Source organism: Mustela nigripes, chromosome 2, assembly GCF_022355385.1.
Source record: "Mustela nigripes isolate SB6536 chromosome 2, MUSNIG.SB6536, whole genome shotgun sequence".
In the NCBI taxonomy this organism is placed as follows: Eukaryota; Metazoa; Chordata; class Mammalia; order Carnivora; family Mustelidae; genus Mustela; species Mustela nigripes.
This window is the reverse complement of record NC_081558.1, coordinates 97,452,300-97,472,304: the sequence shown is the minus strand read 5'-3', so window position 1 is coordinate 97,472,304 and position 20,005 is coordinate 97,452,300. Positions and strand designations below refer to the sequence as shown.

Below are 20,005 nucleotides of genomic sequence, written 5' to 3'. Positions count from 1 at the left end.
TTTTCATATTTTGGCTATTTGTTGATAATGCTGCTATAAACATCAGGGTGCATGTATCCCTTCGAATTCTTAACCTCTCAAGACATCAGTAAGGACTCCCTAAATGCTCTAATAAATGATAACTTCTCCATTCCCTTAAGTCCTAGAACAATTTTTGTCTATGCTATTTTTATGGCTTTTAGTGTAGGTCCCTTATATTGCATGATAATGCACCACATGTTTACAAACAAGAATATGAGATGGCTATATTCTTACTGACTTTTTAAATAGAATTATCTGTTAATCCAGTTAAAATGCAGACATTTTGAGGTTAGTATTTGTATAAGAAATTGTTCTTTTCTTAGTGCCTTACATGTTCTAGGTGCTTAATAAATTTTTACTAGTGAAGATGAAATTATTTTGCAAAGTATATAATGGTTCTTTTAAGTCCAATTCTATGAAAACACTTAAAATAAAATAAATGTAGACCTCCATATACAGAAAACATTCAGAAACAAAAAAGCTTTTATATGTCATAGAAGAAGGGGTAAAAGTCTTTGGCTAAGGATCTCTACCAAATTTAAACTTGGAAAAAGATTAAAACATTTCTGTATCATGCAGAAATAATCCTTGCATAATAATGTACTTGGTCCAATCATTTCTTTCATTGACATTTTCTTAGCAATTTATTTGTTGATAAAGTAATTTATTTCATTAACCACATACCTTGTTTTTTTTACAGTGATGTTACTGCTGAGTTTTTCTAGTCGACATTCTCCAGTGTCATGGTTAATAATTAAAATGCATTCTTTTAAGTAAGGTTTCTTTGAACCTTTGAAAACAGTTACTGGTGGAGTTGAACCCTGTTTAAAAAGTTAATTATCATTACTTGAAATTTATCATAGAAATTCAGTTGGGAGAGCCTTTTAAATCTTCTGTGTTTCTCAATCTATGTTATACCTCAAGTCATCTAACTTTCTAAGTCCATTAGTTGGACAACAAGGATTCATAGTAAAAAAAGACAGAGATGAAACAAAGCTGAGGTCTCAAACCTGCTATCACCGAGGAAAGGAAATAGAGGAAGTACTTGCCCTAAGTCATTAAAGATTTGTTTCATTGGTCTACAACAGGCAATTGGGATTCAATTTTAATGCAACCAATACTTTTTACAGATAAAGGAACAGAAGCCCTGAATTGTATTTCCTATCCATTCCTTCTTCCTATATAAGCTTAGTTTTTCAAATGTGGTATTTTCTTAAAATGGCACTTACCTACACAGGTTACCTGTTAGGCTAAACCTCACTATTAATTTTAGCATCATTAATTGAGACAACTGGATACACTTCATGATGCAATATAAAAGTAAACAGTATCACCTATAAAGTATTCTTGCCTAAACACACACACACACACACACACACACACAATCTCTCATTAAACCTTTAGATATAACTATCAATTTACAGCAAATATGAGGAATAGAGGAAGAAATGAGTAGGATATCCCTAAACAGCAATTCAAGGACTCAAATTACAGTTAATAAGAGATTTGTACAATGTTCTTCTTTATAATATTTGTATTCCTACTTAGGATAGATCTTAAAATTATAATACATTATTGCACGTTGAGTTCCTGAACATTAAAGGACTGGATTATGATTTCTTTTCTTGCTCCTAGCACCTGAAGTACCAAGGCCTTCACAAATACTAAATGGATATTGAATATGAACAATCTGAACATTTTGATCCGAAGTAACAAGTTAAATAAAATTTTCATAGTCTCTATACCTGTCTTCCACACTTTGAACAAGCTTTTAAAAAGCAAAGCTTTTTTATTAAATTGAGCACCATTCCTATCCTAAACTTTAATTACTGCCTATTCCCTTATTCTATACCCCAAGAAAGGAGTATTAAAGTATTAAATTACCAAGAAACTCCCAAGCATATGAGTTGTCTTTGCCTCTAAATTAACTATTTTCAGCAAATGAAATTTAAATCAGAGGCAGCCTGAAAGATAAGGACTCAGCCACCACAGAACTGGGGGTGGGGGGCTTCAGGAAAAGGAAACAGCAAGTGCAAAAGATCTGAGGCCAGAAAGATGAAGGGAGAGAAAAGGGCTTGTGGGAAAGGGAGATGAGCTTGGGCAGATGGATAAGTGTTAGATCCTGCAGGGTCTTGCTGGCTCTGGGGAGGGTTTGAGATTTTTTTTTTTTTCTGTAAGTCATAAGAAGCATTTACAGAAGAATGACCATTCATTCATTCATTCATTTATAGCATGCAAGAGCACACACAAGCAGGGGGAGGGGCAAAGGGAGAAGAAGAAAGAGAATCCTAAGCAGGCTTCATGCCCAGCATGGAGCCCAGCGTGGGACTGGATCTCAGGACCCTGAGATCATGACCTAAGCCAAAAATCAAAAGTCTGATGCTCAACCAAATGAACCACCCAGGTGTCCTCAGAATTAACCTTTTAAAAAGACTGCCTTGTATAAATATATGTGAACATCTACAGAGTACTAGACACTGTTCCAAATGTTCTATATTTACAACATTAAACTCATTCACTCCTTAAAAATGAACCAACAAACAAAAAAATTACTGAATACATCCAATCATCTCCATATTTACTATTACCCAACTTCATAATGCAATCATCATCTCACCTCGGTTCCTATTCTCCTCCCTACTGTCCTTTCAATTTTGTCCCCCATCTGCTGACAGGGAAATCTGATCATACCTGACTATGAATACCAGGACAGGAAATTAATCAGTAATGAAAGGGAAAAGTACAATTGTACTCCCAAATAGGAGAAGGGAAAAAGAAAGAAGAGATGCTTAATGAAACTAATTTAAAAAATGAGGGAAAAACTAAAATAACTAATAAACATACCAAAGATGATAGATGTAAAAATCAGGCACATCAGCTTTGAACTAAATGTGGATAGAATTCTTTTAATAAAAACAGGAAGTGTCAAACTCGGTTTAAAAATGAAACAGAATAGGACACCTGGGTGGCTCAGTCTGTTGAGCACCTGACTCTTGGTTTTGGCTAAAGTCATGACCTCAGGTCATGATCTCAGGACTGTGAGATTGAGCCCTGCTTCATGCTCCATGCTTAGTGTGGAGTCTTCTTGGGATTCTCTCTCTCCTTCCCCTTCTACCCCTACCCCTACTCATGTGCTCTTTCTTTCTTTCTCAAAAATAAATTCATAAAAAAAGAAACAATATTCTGTTAACAAAAGATATATTTAAAACAAAATGTCAGCTGAATTAAAAAAAAACAGACACTGAGATTCCATGAACATGCAAATCAAAAGAAAGGGTGCAATATTACTATGAGACAAGGTACTAAGATTAAAATCACAAAAACAGGATTAAAAAATATATATGGTAAAAGATACAATTCATTAAAAAACATAATTACAATAAGATGTGAAAATAGAACCAGTCTTAAAATAAGCTGAGGTCCCAAGAATGTGGTGGGCTAATTTCTCATTTGAGCTAAATACTCGGTGGACAGAATCAAACAGTTCATCCTGGAAGGGACATTGCCAAAGAGGGTGGCTTAGAGTGGGATAGTAGCACATCTGACATATAGAATTTCCACAAGTCAACATTTGGGGGCTAACGTCAAAAGCAGCCATTAGAGATGCATTTCCTGCATAACAGGAAGGGTAGTTTGGAAGTTTGAAGTGGACTATTTCAATGAGTCCCACAAAAGTACTCCTCAAGATAGAGACAACACTAAAGAATGTCACACTTGGACAGCACCAAAGACAAATCATTATAGTTAGGTCTTTTCCCCTCAAGATTTAACATTTTGAAAGTTTATAATAGCCAAATATAGAGAATTATTTGTAAGGAAGAGAGATTTGTAAATGCCCAATATTAATCAGCTTAATAGTCTTCATTTTTATTAGGTTCTCTACTTGGCATTAACAAAGGAAATCCAGAGGAATGAAAATAAGAAAATCTACCTTATGAAGGAATGGCCAGAAACTGAAGGTACTCTTGAAAGTATAGTATAATGAAAGTTCCATTTTATAGAATGACTTCTACCTTCTAGTCATTTTTACCCAAATGATGAAAGCAAGTTCATAGAGAAAATAGAGAATCTAAATACCCCGACCAACATTCATTACATTTCCATAAACTTAAGAACTCTGAAGAAATATTAAACCTCCTACTTGTTTAACGAAATTCTTAAGGGAAGAAAACCACAAAGTGTTTTTGAGAATGTAATTTCTACTCTTATTCACAATTGTTCTAGGACTATATGGTCAGCAGAAAAAAATATTTGCTTTCTACAGGTGGTAATTTTAACTATTCTCTTTTATTTCAGCTGTCTAAAAGGGCTATAGAATAAACTTAAAATTCTTTCGCATTACACATTAAACACTTTTTTATTTGATTCCTAAATGCCTTTCCATATCCCACTATGTTCCTAGTGGACTCCTTCTGATCTAGCCAGAGTGGCTTATATGTAGTTCTTCAAACATAACAGACTTTTTTGTTGCCTTGTCTTAACCCATGTCTTTTTCTTTTCTCTGCCTAAAATGTCTTCCCTCTTTCCTTTACCTGGGTAACTTCCACTCTTCTTCAAGACAGGAAACCCTGGCATCTCTTCTTCCTCTGCTGAGTTTTCTTCTGCACTTCTGTAATATTCTGTGTATACCTCTGTGACAGTCCTTACATTTCAATATTTTAAGCAGTTATTTCCTGTCTTTCTCATTAAATGGTAATATTTTCCAGGACACTGACCATGTCTAGTTTTCTGCTGTTCCCAATAGCTACTTAGCACAGGAGTTGCCACACAGAAGGTATGTGCAAATATGGCCCTTCTGCCCTCTGTTTCTTTCTCATGCATACATACATGCACACAAATATTGAGACATATTCTTTTTGGATATATCTCTGGTGGACTGGTGAGGGATATTACTTCTTCCCAAATTATTTCTTTGCTCTTTTAGAAATTTACAGTGTGAAGGTTTGAAAACTTCTCTCTATATTTGTCATTCTCTAAAGAGATATCTCAATTGAGATCATAACCAAAAACATGGTGGATGGTAACTCTTGCTTAAAGAAGGATATGTGTGAATGAGAAAGTTTCATTAATAAATGTAAGAACCCCCACCTGCTTGTAAGAGCAAAGCAGTGCAAGGAATGGGGATGGAAGGATTGTTAATTTGAGGGAAAAAAATCTACATGGCAAAGTTAAAGTTTTTTTTTTCCACAAACCAATCATCACTGATCAATAATCCTATAACCTGAGACCAGGCTAGTGCTACCAGTTATCAACTTAAAGCTTTTCAATAACTTTTAGAATTAAGAGGATAGTTTAGGTTTTTCTTTAATAAACATCATAAAGCAAAATGGCCTTTGACTTACTGGTACAAAATTTCCGAACTATTTAGAGATGCCAGCTTTTCATAACAGAATAAGGCAAAAGTTTATTCATCCACATATCACACTGAATTGGTTGTTCATTTCCTTCAGTTTGTAAGGGAACAAATGGGAAGTCTTTCCACAAATTTAATTAACCTTAGGAATTCTTTCAAAGGCAGCAACTGATACAGTCTGACATAACAGTGGGGTCTCAATAAATAGTGTTGGCTGATAAAAAATAAGAAGCCTAGAAGACTAGAGGATAGAGAGCTTGCTCGCTCTACCTCCAATCACAACAAATCATCTCATAAATGCAAACAAGAATGTCGATGAATTAGCACAAAATAATTTCTGTTTAAAAATTCAACAGAACAGAGAAAAAATCTCAGTCCAGTGCTTTCTCTGTAGGTTAAAATATAAAGTTACAGTCTTCGTGTTCTCTGAGAATAGCTCAAGTCAGTATAAAAGAAAAAAAGAAACAAGTTGAATGCAAAGACATTTCTAACTCAAAAGCTGAGAAAACTAGAGCAACACTTAATTTGTCTATTTATGTAAATAGTATTTGAAACATCTGGAAATTTTTTAAATGGACAAAACTTTGGCTAAAGCCTCCTTGACCTAGTGTCTTTTTTCCTAACCCATTCCCCAAACTATTGCTAAAACCACTCTAAAAGCAAAAAATCTAATCATGTTACTACTCTCCTCAGAAACCTCTAATGGTATTCTAATACCTATGGAATAAAGCCTAAATTCTACATTAGAAGATGATAAATTTTTCACCATCTGATCCCAATTCATCTTTCCAGAGACTACTTCTATCAATCATTTTTCAAAATTCTGTTATTTATTTACTACATTAATTCATTTATTCCACAAACTTCTTGTTCTTTCTCTATTAGAGCCATTTACATACTGTTCTTCTGCCTAGAATAGTCTACTCCCTTTCTGCCTGATGAAATTCTACTTGTCCTTCAAGGCTCAACTCAAACAGCATCTGCCTTGTGAAGCCTTTTAAGATTCTACCAAGGAGAGTATTTCAATCAATGGATGTACTAGCACAGAATTTTGTACATGCTCTAATATATACCATTAGACATCTATGTGTCCTGCTATAACAGATTAGGACAAGAAGGCTGGGAACATGCTATTATTCCTAGTTTAGAGTACAAAATCTGGTTCATAATACTAGTTTAATAAGTATATGTTTAGACCTCTAAGTGTTTCAGATCATTTGAAATGATAGTTCCTGAAACTTATTAAATAGATCAAAGTATTTTTAAAAAGTATTTTCAGATTGCTTTACCTAAAATGGCTTAAAAAAAGTTTTGGGTTTTTTTTGTTTTGTTTTTTTGCTTTGGTGTATTTGTTAATTACTTCAACTACCACTGCATGAACTGTGCAATTATTTTCATTTGAATTTAGTAAAAATCCTGCAAAAAGATACTTTCAGTCTGAATATATACAAATACTCACTTCTATATTGGGCAGAGTTATTGTCACCTGTTCACCTTTGCCGACTTCAAGCTCACCTTCACAGGAAGTATCAATAGAAGCAGGTTTGAAGTCATCTAAAAATAGAGACAGATATGGATTTTTACAAAATGGAACAATAGCTGGGTATCTGGATATTAAAAATATGAACATGTTTCAGTGATAAGTCACTTTGCAACAGCCAGTAATTAAAATGGTTTTAGAAGAGTCTTCATATTACATATAAAATCGAATCTACTTTATTTCCATATGTATAATTCTGATAAACAGCTAAATTCTAAAATAGTATTCCTCAAACCATGCTCCCTCTGAAACCTGTTTAGGTCAAGATAAACTAAACTAAGATGTTCTACTGCTAAAAAATACATAACGTCAGTGTTTTCACAATTTGGTTAAAAACTAGTACCAGTAGAATGTTTTCAATTTTCAGGCTTTTACTCCTGTAATTTTTCTTAAGCCATCTTGGGTGTCTGTTATCACTTGTCTTCTGTCCCAGCAGAATACATAATTAATGAATACACGGAAAACACACACTCATGGGAAAACTTAAGGAAAAGCAATCATTGAGCTAACAGTTTGAGTTTTTCATGAATCCTACCATTAAAGGATATGTAAATTTAACCAAATCTTCAGAAGAATTTAAAATGGGTTTTCATTTTGAATTAAATCATAATTCAAATGTTATTAAAATATATTATTCAGAAGGAATTTAAGGTGCTCAGATATTTCATATACTGAACAAGTTTATAAAACTCTAAGATATGGGAGCAACTTAAAAATAATTCACATGAATTCATATAAATGACTGATAATTCTGATATAGGACTCCTCAGGTAACATATATTTTTTTCCAGGTTAACTCTTTATTAAAGGATACATGCAAGCTAAAACATGAGTCATAAGCTTGACGAATTTTCACAAAGTGACACATATGTAATCAGCAACAAGATCAAGAAGCAGAACATTATCAATCCCTAAAAGGCCTACCCCAATTACCCTTACCTCAAGAGACAGATCTTTATATTAACAGGGAAGCCAAAGACAAAAAGTTTAAATCCAAAGTACTGAACATTTATTAGAATTTAGGGAACTATAATAGGTAGATCTTGGGAAAAGAGAATATTCCAGTGTTCATCAAATTATCTTCTTTCAATAAACAAAAGCTGGTCCTGCTTCCCAATGGTAATTATAATCGCTAATATTTATGGAACACTTACTTCCTGCCAGGCATCTTGCTTAACACTTCATATTTAATTATTACAACAACTCTAAGAAATGAAATCCATTCTTAACTTCCCTAAGCACATATGAATATAAACAATTCACACTAAATGTTCTTTATAATGTGGTTTATTCTTTATGCTGCCTTATTAAAAACTGAATACATGCAATATCTCTTAAAACCTTGATGCTTATTTCTAGATTTTAAGAAATAGATAAAAAAATAAAATAAGCAACATAGAAAATGTGAAAGAATTTGATTTACAGTGTATCCTTAAGTAGTACCACTGAGGATAAAGACTGAAAATAAGTTGGGTAGTTAGTAGCAGTAAGGTAATGAGAAAGTTAAAAAATAATTTAGGTGTTAAGTTTTTGGTGCTTAAAAGAAGTTCTAGAGAAATAAGTCTTAGTGTTAATTGATTAAAAGGCAATAATATTTAAGAAAACAAATTTGAACTGAGCCTTTAGTATCACAGGAATAAAGAAAAAGTAGAAAGCAGAAGGCAGGAAAATACAAGAGAATAAACAAAGATACAAAAGTAAATATTAGTAACAGCTATTACTTATATATTATTTTAAAAATTTCCCTAATTACTTTTATCTCAAACATTCACAAAAATTCTTAAAGTAGGGGCACCTGGGTGGCTCAGAGGGTTAAGCCTCTGTCTTCGGCTCAGGTCGTGAACTCAGGGTCCTGGGATCAAGCCCCACATCAGGCTCTCTGCTCGACGGGGAGCCTGCTTCCCTTCCTCTCTCTCTGCCTGCCTCTCTGCCTACTTGTGATCTCTCTCTCTGTCCAATAAATGAATAAAATCTTTTAAAAAAATTAAAGAATCTGTATTTAAAAAAAAAATTCTTAAAGTAGTGAATATCCCTCTTACAGAGAAGGCAGAGGATGGTGGGAGAAATTAAGTCCCTTGCCCAAGATCATAAAATTCATATTTGCTAAAGCTAGAATAAGGAACCATAAATTTAGTAGACTAAAAAGGTAAGAGGTTAATCAACAACCTTTGATATCAGCCTTATTTTTTTTTAATATTTTATTTACTTACTAGAGAGAGAGAAAGAGAGAGCACGCACATGAGTGCACACACAGGAGGGGGAGCAGGTGCAGGGAGAGAGAGAAGGAGACTTCCCACTCAGTGGGGAGCCACACATGGGGCTCCATCCCAGGACCCCGGGATCATGACCTGACCCGAAGGCAGACACTTAACCAACTGAGCCACCCATGTGCCCCTGATTATTGATATCAACGTTTATGGAGAAAGAAGGTAAGCGCAATTTGAGCTAGTAAATATCATTTGAAACCTTAAAGTGAAAACTTCATTTTGTAAGGATGTATACAGAATATATGAAGTAAATACCACTTAAATATTTTTTTTAAGATTTTTATTTATTTATTTGGCGGACAGATCACAAGTAGGCAGAGAGGCAGGCAGAGAGAGAGGAGGAAGCAGGCTCCCCATTGAGAGAGAGCCCAATACAGGGCTCAATCCCAGGACCCTGGGATCATGACCTGAGCCGAAGGCAGAGGCTTTAACCCACTGAGCCACCCAGGTGACCCTAAAATATTTTTGATATAAGTAATTTATCATCATGGCCTATAGGGGTACCCAGTAAAAGCCTTTGTTTGTCTTAAAGTGATCACAACCTTCTAATTTTAACTCTCCTTCAAGGTTCTGCTCACCAGTGTATGTATTCCTGTAAATGTTCCTCTATCTTCTTCATCACTCACATCTAATCACTATGTCTTTTTCCATAATATCTTTCAGAGCCATCTCCTTCTATTATTGCTGAGGGCAAACTAGTTTTCAATCAACAAAAAGCTAAACTATTAAAGTACCTATAGCTTGCCCATCTGTTTTTCTGTTTTTGGTCTTAGAATGTGAATCTTGTGGTGGGTATTAAGGAGGGCATGTACCGGAACACTGAAAAAAATAAAATAAAATTACGATGTTTAAAAAAAAAAAAAGAAGAAGAAGAATGTGAATCTTATTTCAAAGTCTCCTCTTCCCTAAAGTAGTCGCTGGGTGGAGCCCTTTCCTTACTCTCCAAAATATTCTTTTTGGGGGGGGGGGGGCACGTCCACTTCTTAGCCTTTACCATACCACTCATCAAAACCTAACATAAATGACATGGCATTATTTACCTCTTCCTGTACATGTCCTTTTGGACTGTAATTATTTTAAAGCATAATGCCTCATACTTTTAATTCCTCCTGAAATATGGCTCCTAGCATAATGTCTTTAACATAATGGGAACATATGAGCTCTTTATAATTGACTCTGGTTAATATATTTATCCTTCTCTGAACTACCTACAAGCTTATTTTAAGCATAAACTTATTTCCGCTAAATTATGTGCAAAAGGCTTGTTTTCTAATTGTTTCCTGAGGATCAGAGTCATCTGTACTTCAAGACTCTCATTTCTTTCGGGTAGATACTGCCATATTCCTTTTGTACTTTTCACTAGTACATTTCTATTCTCATAGAGGGCACCCAAACTTAATATTTGACAAAAAAGAATTCTCTGTGATATATAAGTAAAACAAAAATGACACCTTAGAGCAAAACCATGGTTCTCTGATCGCCCATATTTTTCTGGCAGTGACACAAAGGACAATACTGGGAGATATGACTGCATTTAACTACAGCTAAATAATACTTTAGAGAAGAGGCCAGAAAGGTAAGCCAAGGCAGTGAAGCAGACCACTGGGGAATCGTAGTGAATAAACCCAATATCAAGAAGACAATCAGCTGTGCCAAGAGGAATACATGTTTGGTGTGGCCAGGTTATCTCTAATTTTTGAAAGAGAAGTTGGTAATCGATTTCTGTATAAAATATCTTGATATTTTATTTACAACAAATTTATGTTTAAACAACAACTGTGTGGGTGAAACAAAGAATCTCTACTGTCAAATTCAGCCAATAGGCTGTTAATCTATAATCTCTGTTATAGTGTTCAAATACTGATTCTTTTTCTTTATAATATATCACCACTTTTTTAAAGATTTTATTTACTTATTTGACAGAGAGAGAGAAAGACAGTGAGAGAGGAACACAAGCAAGGGAAGTGAAAGAGGGAGAAGTGGGACCACCCTGCAGAGCCGGGAGCCTGATGTGGGGCTCCACGCTGATCCCAGGATCCTGGGATCATGACCTGAGCTGGAGGCAGACACTTAACAACTGAGCCAGCCAGGTGCCCCAATATATCATTACTTTTGATCTTCACAACAACTCTTTGAAGATTCTCACCCACATTTTACCAATAGGGAACTCCTCTAAAGTAATGAAGCCAGTAAAAAATCAAGCCAGGAAATCAAGCCACCTACTCCATCCACTCATAAAATATAGCTTTTTTGACTTATATTCAGTTCTTAACTTTTGCATGTATTGGGGGGGTTGTTAGGAGGTGAGGAATAGTCATAAGTCCCTTTGGAAATCTGATAAAAATTATAGATCAGCTATAGATCTTCTCCACAGGAAAAAATATGCATGTGTGAACATACATATCAAGTACTGTAATTTCAAGAGATTCACAAGTCCTTGAAGTTTAAATGTCTATGGGACAACTACAAGAGACAGAAATGTATTCAAAATAGCTGTAGCTTTACTTAATGATAAGGATGAACTTATAAACAATAAATCAAAACTATTCTGAACCTATTTATATATATATATTTTTTTAAGATTTTATTTGTTTATTTGACAGAGAGAGACACAGCGAGAGAGAGAGCACAAGCAGGGGGAGTGGAAGAGGGAGAAGCAGGCTTCCCTCTGAGCAGGGAGCCCAATGTGGGGCTTGATCCCATGACCCTGGGATCATGAACTGAGCCAAAGGCATCCGTTCGCTTAACAACGGAGCCACCCAGGTGTCCCCCTATTTATATTTCTAATTATTTGCTGTTTGAATAAGTTTTACTTTTTATTACTTTCTATATTAAGATTGTCTTTTATTTACTTTCAAACAAGTTTTTTTAAGTATACAACTTTTGATTTTCAAGTGAACAAAGTATAGACCTAGAATTATAGAATTTGTTGAGTAATCTCTTGTTTTCCATGTGCTTCCAAATGCCAAATGTATTTTCAAAGCTGCTATAATTCCAGACTACACAGTTTCTTTCTTTCAGTTCTCCTTAGTTTGGAAAACTCACCACTAATTTTACTATTTATTTATTCTCTGTAGATTTCCTTCATCTATGTTATTTCTTCTTTTTTTTATATAAGATTTATCTATTTTAGAGAGAGTGAGAGGGTGCAGGAGGAGGGATAGGGGAAGGGGTGGAGGAGGAAGGAGTAGAGGGAGAGAGAAAATCTCTTGATTTCATGATGGGCTTGATTTCATGATTCTGAGATCATGACCTGAGCCAAAATCAAGAGCCTGATGCGTCACCAACTGAGCCACCCAGATGCCCCTATTATTTTCTTCTTTATAGTGCAATTACTTATATTATGCATAGAGTAGAAAAACATTTCCTACTTTGAACTTAATGCTTTTTCAGTCAATGCTGATCACTTTTGTGACTATTTCAGCTGTAGTGTCACATAATGTCTATATCTCCATAAAAGAATTACGATTACTATCATAAATTTACTTCCTGGGATAAGAACTAATTCAACTAACTCCAAAACCCATACCCTTTCCAATATACAACATTGATCAGAGAACATTCATTGTAAATATCATTTTAATCCCATTTTCATTAGTGTACTTTCTAATGTTTGCTCACACCAAAACTTAATCACTTCTTGGGGAGTAGTCCACTTGAAGCCTCAGACGATCTTCCTGTAGTCGCTGCCCATGAGTTCATCATTTCGTGTCAGCAAAAAGTAGTGTCATTTACACACTTGGGAATTTCAATGTCTAGTTCCTTATCTAGATATAAATTGTAAAATTAGCATGAGCCCAAATTCAAAAGTTATTCTAGTGTGTGCTGTTATTCAAACTCTCCCACACAGTGTAGTATCTGTTGCTAAACATTTAGCTTATCATTTACAGACCATCCCATGTCTTCCCTACCACATGCCAGACTGTATTCTTGATAGGTTTTATTGCTAAGCCCTGGTAAATGCTTTTGTAAGTCTAAATTAATTATATTCATCAGCATTCCTCATACACACATGGATATAACCCTTCAAGCATAATAGTGACTACTTTATTCTCTACCAAGCACCAACTACTGTGCTAGGTTGTTTATGCAATTGTATTTAATCCTTAAAAAATCTCTGAAATGTAGATATTATTGTTACCATTTTTGTACAAGAAAACTGAGGCTGAGGGTTTAGAGCCTGTTCCAAAAGTTATATTACATACATAGGTGGTGGAGGCCAGAATTCATGTCCAGTTTTGTACAAGGCCTCAGCACATTAGACAGGCATAATTACCCCTGTACATAAACATAGAATATTATTTTCTCCCAGATTATACTGAGTAAGTCTAGTGTTTGTTATAAATTAGGTCCACCTGAACGAAAGTAAGATTTCCTGTTCTATAGTTTCCATCCCTTACTCTGAGTCTTTAAGAGTGAGGATCATATGGTAAATGAACCTATCCTCAAGGATAATGATTGTTTTTGTTCAAATAAATCTAGAAAGATTCTGCCCGCTTCAACAAGAATAAAACTGAGGCTAAAACCTTTCTTATGTCTTCCACAGCACTAAGTATATTCAAACATATGGGTTTATTGTGATTGTTATTCCTATGGTTCTTTTGTCTATTTTTGTTGTTGTTTTTTTTTTTTTTCATTTTTGTAGCTAGATCAACTGATTCTTGAGCTCTAAAGGCACAATTCCAGCATGCTGAAGCACTTGCAAGGAGCTTTTCAAAGGCTATTTTATATTCTCTTCATTTAGGATTCATGTCCTTGAAAGAGAATATATACCCAAGTTATATGAAAATATAACAACCAAACAAATGAATAAACTTTCATAATCTTAAACTTTATGATTTGAAAAATTATTAAAAGGGCTACTGCAAATCTGAGAAAGAAGAGGAGAGAGGAGATACTATTTGCAACAAAGGGATGGAGAAACCAGGTAAAAGCTATATCATACTTTTGGAAAATGGGACTGAAAGAGAGAAACTACATAGCCGCACCAACTGTCTCACTGTGGTTAATGTTAGATGACAAATATGGCAAAGCAGAAAAAACAAAGGATGGGGTGCCTGGGTGGCTCAGTCTGTTAGGCAGTCAAGTCTTGATCTCAGGGTTGTAGGGGAAAAAAACGAAAACAAAATAAAAGGACCCTGTTGAAGATCATCTGTTAACAATTATCTACCCTGTTTATTCTACCAACTGGATGTTAATTTTGCTTAACAAAACCCTTTTATAAAATGCAAATATATCCTTGGAAAGTTAAACCTATTGGTCTTTATACTTTTACCCTGAGTTACTATAATTAGATTGTCAATAATTTAACTATAAACTTTCAGAGTCTGTTGAGTTTTAAATTGGGTATTTTGATTTAAGCATGGAGCAGTTCAGATTAAAAACCATGAAGATCTCTGATAGTCTAAGCACTGACAAAGGTAGAATGATGAGACACTCAGGAAGAACAAGGCAGGAAAAAGGAAGTGAAAAAATACCTACTTTACAATTTTGCCACATAAAAATAAGAGGTTATGATTCAAAGATCTTAAAGTTTCCTTTCTGCTCTATAATTCTGAGGGCTACTATGCAAAGAATGAAATGTTTTACATACCAAATCATAGTATGCTATATTTTCCTTTTTGGAATCTATACCATCCAACATTAAAATAAAAGCTCCTTTTTCTAACTCAAGATAACAGAGGGTAATTTATCAAAACTAGTTCCAGAGGACAAAGGACTTCAAAAGGAGAAATCGAAGGTCAGTAAATAACTTTCTAAAAAAATGAATAACACATCCTCCAGTATTTTGATAATCAGTATTTGATCATTATCTGAACGAAATTACGGGTCAAAAGAGATACAGATTACTGGAACGGTTCAGAATATCTACCCAGGAACACATGAAACAAGAACTCTAAACAGCTAGAGGCAGAAAAAGTGAAGAAAAGAGGGAATATTTCCCTACCAGCCTCAAGGCATTCCTTTCCTCCGCATAATAATAGTGCGGTACTTTGCACCCTTCCATCTGTCACCTTACTATTTCCCCGTCCATCCCTGCATCATCTACCAGTCACGTCTGTCTCCACAGTCACCCCTGTAGGTCTCCTCCACAAAGTTTCCCTTTCTGCTTCTTGGTCTCACTCGAATCTCTCTACCCAGGGTTTACCCACACCTGCTCAACTCCGGCTCCTTCCACGAAACCCCTGAGACTCCAGGCAGAGCAACGGAGAAGGCTGGACACCCCATTCTCCAGCAGACTAAGGGGATCTGTGGGAACACAACTCAGAGGTTTGTGCCTCCACACCCCCATATCCAGAGTTCCCTCTTACTCCCGGGGACCGTCCTCACTCACAGCGTACGGTGTGGAAGGCGCAGCGCGGCTGCTTCTCAAAACTCTCGCCTAACTTGAGAACCCGCTCGCGACGGTCCATGCACGAGAGTCCCGCTGCTCCATTCATCATTTTTCTCTGGCTGCGACTTTGCTTGGCCACCTGTGCTGCCTCCCGTCTGCCACCTCATCCTGAAGCAGCTGCACTTGCACTAGCCGGGGCAGCCAGCAGACTCCGCCCTGCGCCTGACGCGCGCAGCCCCCTGAGCTCCTCTCGCGAGCTGACTGGCTGCCCGGAGGGAACGCCCCGCCCCCTCGCTCCGAGGATCCTGGTCCCGCCTCCAGGTCCTTTCCCGCGTTGCGACGCACGCCGCCGGGACAAGGCCGCGCTTCTGAGGTGATTGGTGGGAGCAGGGGCTCCTGGAGGAGAACGCGAAGAGAGGATGAGGTAACTCACCTCAGGTGGCGACTGGGGAAGAAGAGAATCTCGAGGTGCCGGGAAGCCAAGGCCACAGGGTTTCGGGGCCAAGCGTCCGGGCACATAGCCGCTCGTAGCGGGAGGATTTGCGCCCTTTCTGTGGAGATCTGTAGTAGAAACTGAGGCCCGGGGAGGGGCGAGAGCGGGGCTCAAGGCCCGGTGTCTTGCCCAAGGCCTGGTACCGCCGAGGCTGGGTCTAGAATCCGGAGCGAAGGAGCTCGCGGCCTCGGAGTCTCGGACCTTGGACCTCACTGGAGGCGACGCCGTTACCTGGGCAATCGCCTTAGGATCTTTTCCAGGGAAGTTCCCGGTGGTGTTGGGACAGTGGACGGGAAGGAAGGGGAGGAAAGATTCGGAGTTAGAAATTACAGATTTCGGATCAGTTGCAACCAGATTGCATTAGGTAGCCTTCTTTTATTTATTTCCTTCACAGTGATTCTTGGAGGCAGTAACAGGCACGGGCAGGAAGACGAAATTCCCAAAGGATCAAGGCCCAAGTTCCTGCTGTGGCAAAGGGTAATAGCATTAATAATTGAAAAATAATTGTCTTTTTTTTTTTTTTCCTGTTTAAAGTTAACGAGTTTCATGGTAAAGATGAGGAAAGTGTTTTATTAGAGGAGAATCATCCAACAAAAGTTTACAGATGGTTGTCGCAACCGGTGGTTGTTTTTCAGGGTAAGTATGTAATCAAACTCTACTCCCATGCTTTCTTAGCCAAATTCGTCTATTTATTGTTTTAGCCAAGTACATGCATATGTCTCCCTTACTGTATCTGCTTGTTTAAATTCTGCTTTTTAAATAAGTATTAAGATTGTTTAGTGTGGTAATTAAATGCTCAGGTTCTGGAGCCAGAATTTTTGTATTTCAACCCCAGCTTCCTACTTTACAGTGTGACTTCATGCAAACTAAAATATGCTTTTCATTAAAATGGGGGGGATAATAGTGCTTACTCCTTAGAATTGTTGAGACGATTAATTGAATTAATACATGAAAGGATTTAAAACAATTCACAGCACATAGTAAAATCTCTCCAAATGGTTGTCATTATTGATGTATAACTCCACTGTGTGGCAATATTTTAGAACCACCCTTGGTTTCTGCTTTCTTTTCTAAATCTTGAATTATTCTAAAAAGTAGGAATTGCTGTTTTGTTTACAGATAAGAAAACTGGTTGAGAGAAACCCACTCCTCTGACTCTGGTTTGTTTTCTTATCATCTCTGTCATCTATTTGGCACTTAAAGTATTTCACATAAAATATTTGTTTTCTTATCATCTCTGTCATCTATTTGGCACTTAAAATATTTCACATAATTAAGTATTTTATTTTACACATGTGTATAAACATGCATGTATACTTTTTCTTTCCCAACCAGAACATGAACAATAGGGACTCTGTCCCATATAAAATTCTTATGACTGATGCATCTAACATAGTGCCCTACACACGTGTTTGGTGATAATAATGTTTCAGTGGTGTTGTATTATGTTAACTAGAGGGGAACAACAGTGTTTTAAGCCTATTTTACTTAAAAAAGACTTTCATTTAGAAATTTGAGGTTTACATATTGTAATAAAAAAGAAAGCAGAGAGTCAAGAAATTGAAATACTACCTTACACCAGTTAGAATGGCAAAAATTTACAAGGCAGGAAGCAACAAATGTTGGAGAGAATATGGAGAAAGGGGAACCCTCTTAAACATTTGCTGGGAATGCAAGTTGGTAGAGCCACTTTGGAAAACAGTATGGAGGTTCCTCAAAAAGTTTAAAGTAGAGCTACCGTATGACCCAGCAATTGCACTACAGGGTATTTACCCCAAAGATACAGTTTTGGTGAAAAGAAGGGGCATATGCACCCCCAATGTTTGTAGCAGCAATGTCCTCAATAGCCAAACTGCAAGGAGCCAAGATGCCCTTCCACAGGCAAATGGCTAAAGAAGATGTCCATATATACAATGGAATATTATTCAGCCATCAGAAAGGATAAATACCCACTATTTGCATCGACATGGATGAAATTGGAGGGGATTATGCTAAGTGAAATAAGTAAAGCGGCGAAGGTCGATCATGTGGTTTCACTTGTGGAGCATAAGGAATAGCGTGGAGGAAATTAGGAGAGGGAAGGGAAAAATGAAGGGGCGTGGTGAAATTAGCGGGGGAAACAAACCATGAGAGACTATGGACTACTGGAAACTGAGGTTTTCAGAGAAGAGAGGAGTGGGGAAATGGGATAGCCTGGTGATGGGTATTAAGGGGGGGCACGTATTGCATGGAGCTGTGGGTGTTATATACAATCATGGAACACTACATCAAAAACTAATGATGTACTGTATGGTGACTAACACAACATAATTAAAAAAAAAAGTGAGTTTTGAAATGCCTGTAGAGCATGGGGCATTGGGTGTTATATACAAACAATGAATCATGAACACTATGTCAAAAACTAATGATGTACTCTATGGTGACTAACATAACAGAATAAAAAAAAAAAGTAAATTTTGAAATGCCCAAAATTTGTATTTTTATTCCCTGCTTCAGCTTATATTTATTAACTACCTACCAGGTATAGGTTAAGGCACTGGTCTAGCCTCTGGGTAAATGACAGTGAATCAAGAGATAAGAAGGCAGCAACCAAGGGTGGTATGAGTTTTACTGACATGAAACCTACTGGTGTGAATTTTCACCAAACATGCATTAAAATGAACCAGGTTGTACCAGCCCTGGAATTTAAAAAAAAAAAAAAAAATTAGATTAATGAATTAAATAGAGTTCAAAAATGTACCCAAGTGACATTTCAGGTTGCTTTGTTTATATCATTCATGACATATTACTTCAGAAATTTATGATAGCTGTATGCGTTTGTTCTTTTCTACAAATCTATAACCTCATCTAACTTAAAAAATATAGTTAGGTTTCTGTCATACACCATTCACGAATAAGTGTGTATTGAAAATATAAAGATATAAGTGAATGAAGATAGCACTAAAACTAACCATAAAAACACCAGAAAAAATTAAGAGACTGTATTTTAGATTTTAAGGTAGGGAGAACTTTTCTAAGAATGTCACCAAAGTAGATGTCATATACTAGAAGATTGTTACACTCGAGTACATGGAAATTGTAAAAGTGTGATAGAGACACTATATTTAAACTTAATAAATGACAATGAGAAATTGGTTACAGCCAATATAAAAGGTAAAATGTTCAGATCCATAACAAAAGCTGAAAGCTTCTACAGAAGAAACCAATATATAAATTGTTGAAAGATATGAATAGAAAATATATAAAAGAAGCAGACAATGAACATGAGATGTGCCTAATTTGTCTAATAATCAAAGCAATGCAAATTAAAACAAGATGATGCCATTTTTCATTTAGCAGAAATGTAAAAGATAACAGTTTGTATTAAGGAAGGCTTAGTAAAATGAGCACCCTCATGTGTTGCTAGTGGAAATACAAATTGGAACACCCATTTGAACACCCATGTGGTTTAAATAATATTTTGATGCACTCTTAAAAAGGAAGCATAGCATAATGCAGCCACTGGAAAGAGTGAGATAACTGTATCTACTCTCTTGGAAAGTTGTATGTCTACTATGCACCAGGAGTGACACCAGGAGCTGTGGTGGGCTTTCTTTGAAATATTTTCAGAAATTTTTTTTTAAGATTTTATTTATCAAATTTTTTTTGTGATTTATGTTTTACTTAAAGGAGTAACATCTCGATGCTTGTATTATATCCAAGTCTTAGGTATAAAGTGGTGCCAGTGGTGAAGAATAATAGCTAAAAGTGAGTGAGTTAGAAGTGTCATTTGGGAATACATTTTGTGTTTTTTACTGTTTTACATGGAAGGGAAGATAATTAACATTGTAGCTAAAACCATAGACTTTGAAGTCAGACTGATCTGGATTTGAATACCTACTCCATCATATGCTGGTGGCATTATGGTAAGTTTCTTCTTGAAGCTTTATTTTTCATATCTGTAAAATGAGATGATTACAGGCTCTACCTCATACTCCTGTTATGAAGATTTAATAAG

The 20,005-nt window shown here is 36.1% G+C and overlaps 2 protein-coding genes across 5 annotated transcripts in view; one reads left to right on the top strand and one right to left on the bottom strand.

The window, feature by feature from the left end:
- EAF2 (ELL associated factor 2) overlaps nucleotides 1–15,717 on the bottom strand; it is a 41,314-nt gene extending 25,597 nt beyond the window's left edge. The window contains exons 1-3 of the mRNA XM_059387998.1: nucleotides 15,516–15,717; nucleotides 6,834–6,928; nucleotides 706–842 (exon numbers count right to left, since the gene is read on the bottom strand). Coding sequence (XP_059243981.1) covers nucleotides 706–842; nucleotides 6,834–6,928; nucleotides 15,516–15,624 — 341 coding nt within the window. The 5' untranslated portion in view covers nucleotides 15,625–15,717. The remainder of the gene's footprint in view (nucleotides 1–705; nucleotides 843–6,833; nucleotides 6,929–15,515) is intronic.
- A 115-nt stretch (nucleotides 15,718–15,832) lies between these two features.
- IQCB1 (IQ motif containing B1) overlaps nucleotides 15,833–20,005 on the top strand; it is a 56,211-nt gene continuing 52,038 nt past the window's right edge. The window contains exons 1-4 of one of the 4 annotated variants that reach the window (XM_059387994.1): nucleotides 15,833–15,939; nucleotides 16,543–16,644; nucleotides 17,128–17,168; nucleotides 19,819–19,913. The gene's annotated coding sequence lies outside the window, so the exon portion shown is untranslated. Of the gene's footprint in view, nucleotides 15,940–16,402; nucleotides 16,486–16,542; nucleotides 16,645–17,127; nucleotides 17,169–19,818; nucleotides 19,914–20,005 lie in introns of all 4 variants that reach the window. The other 3 variants (XM_059387996.1, XM_059387993.1, XM_059387997.1) reach the window with 3 other exon arrangements.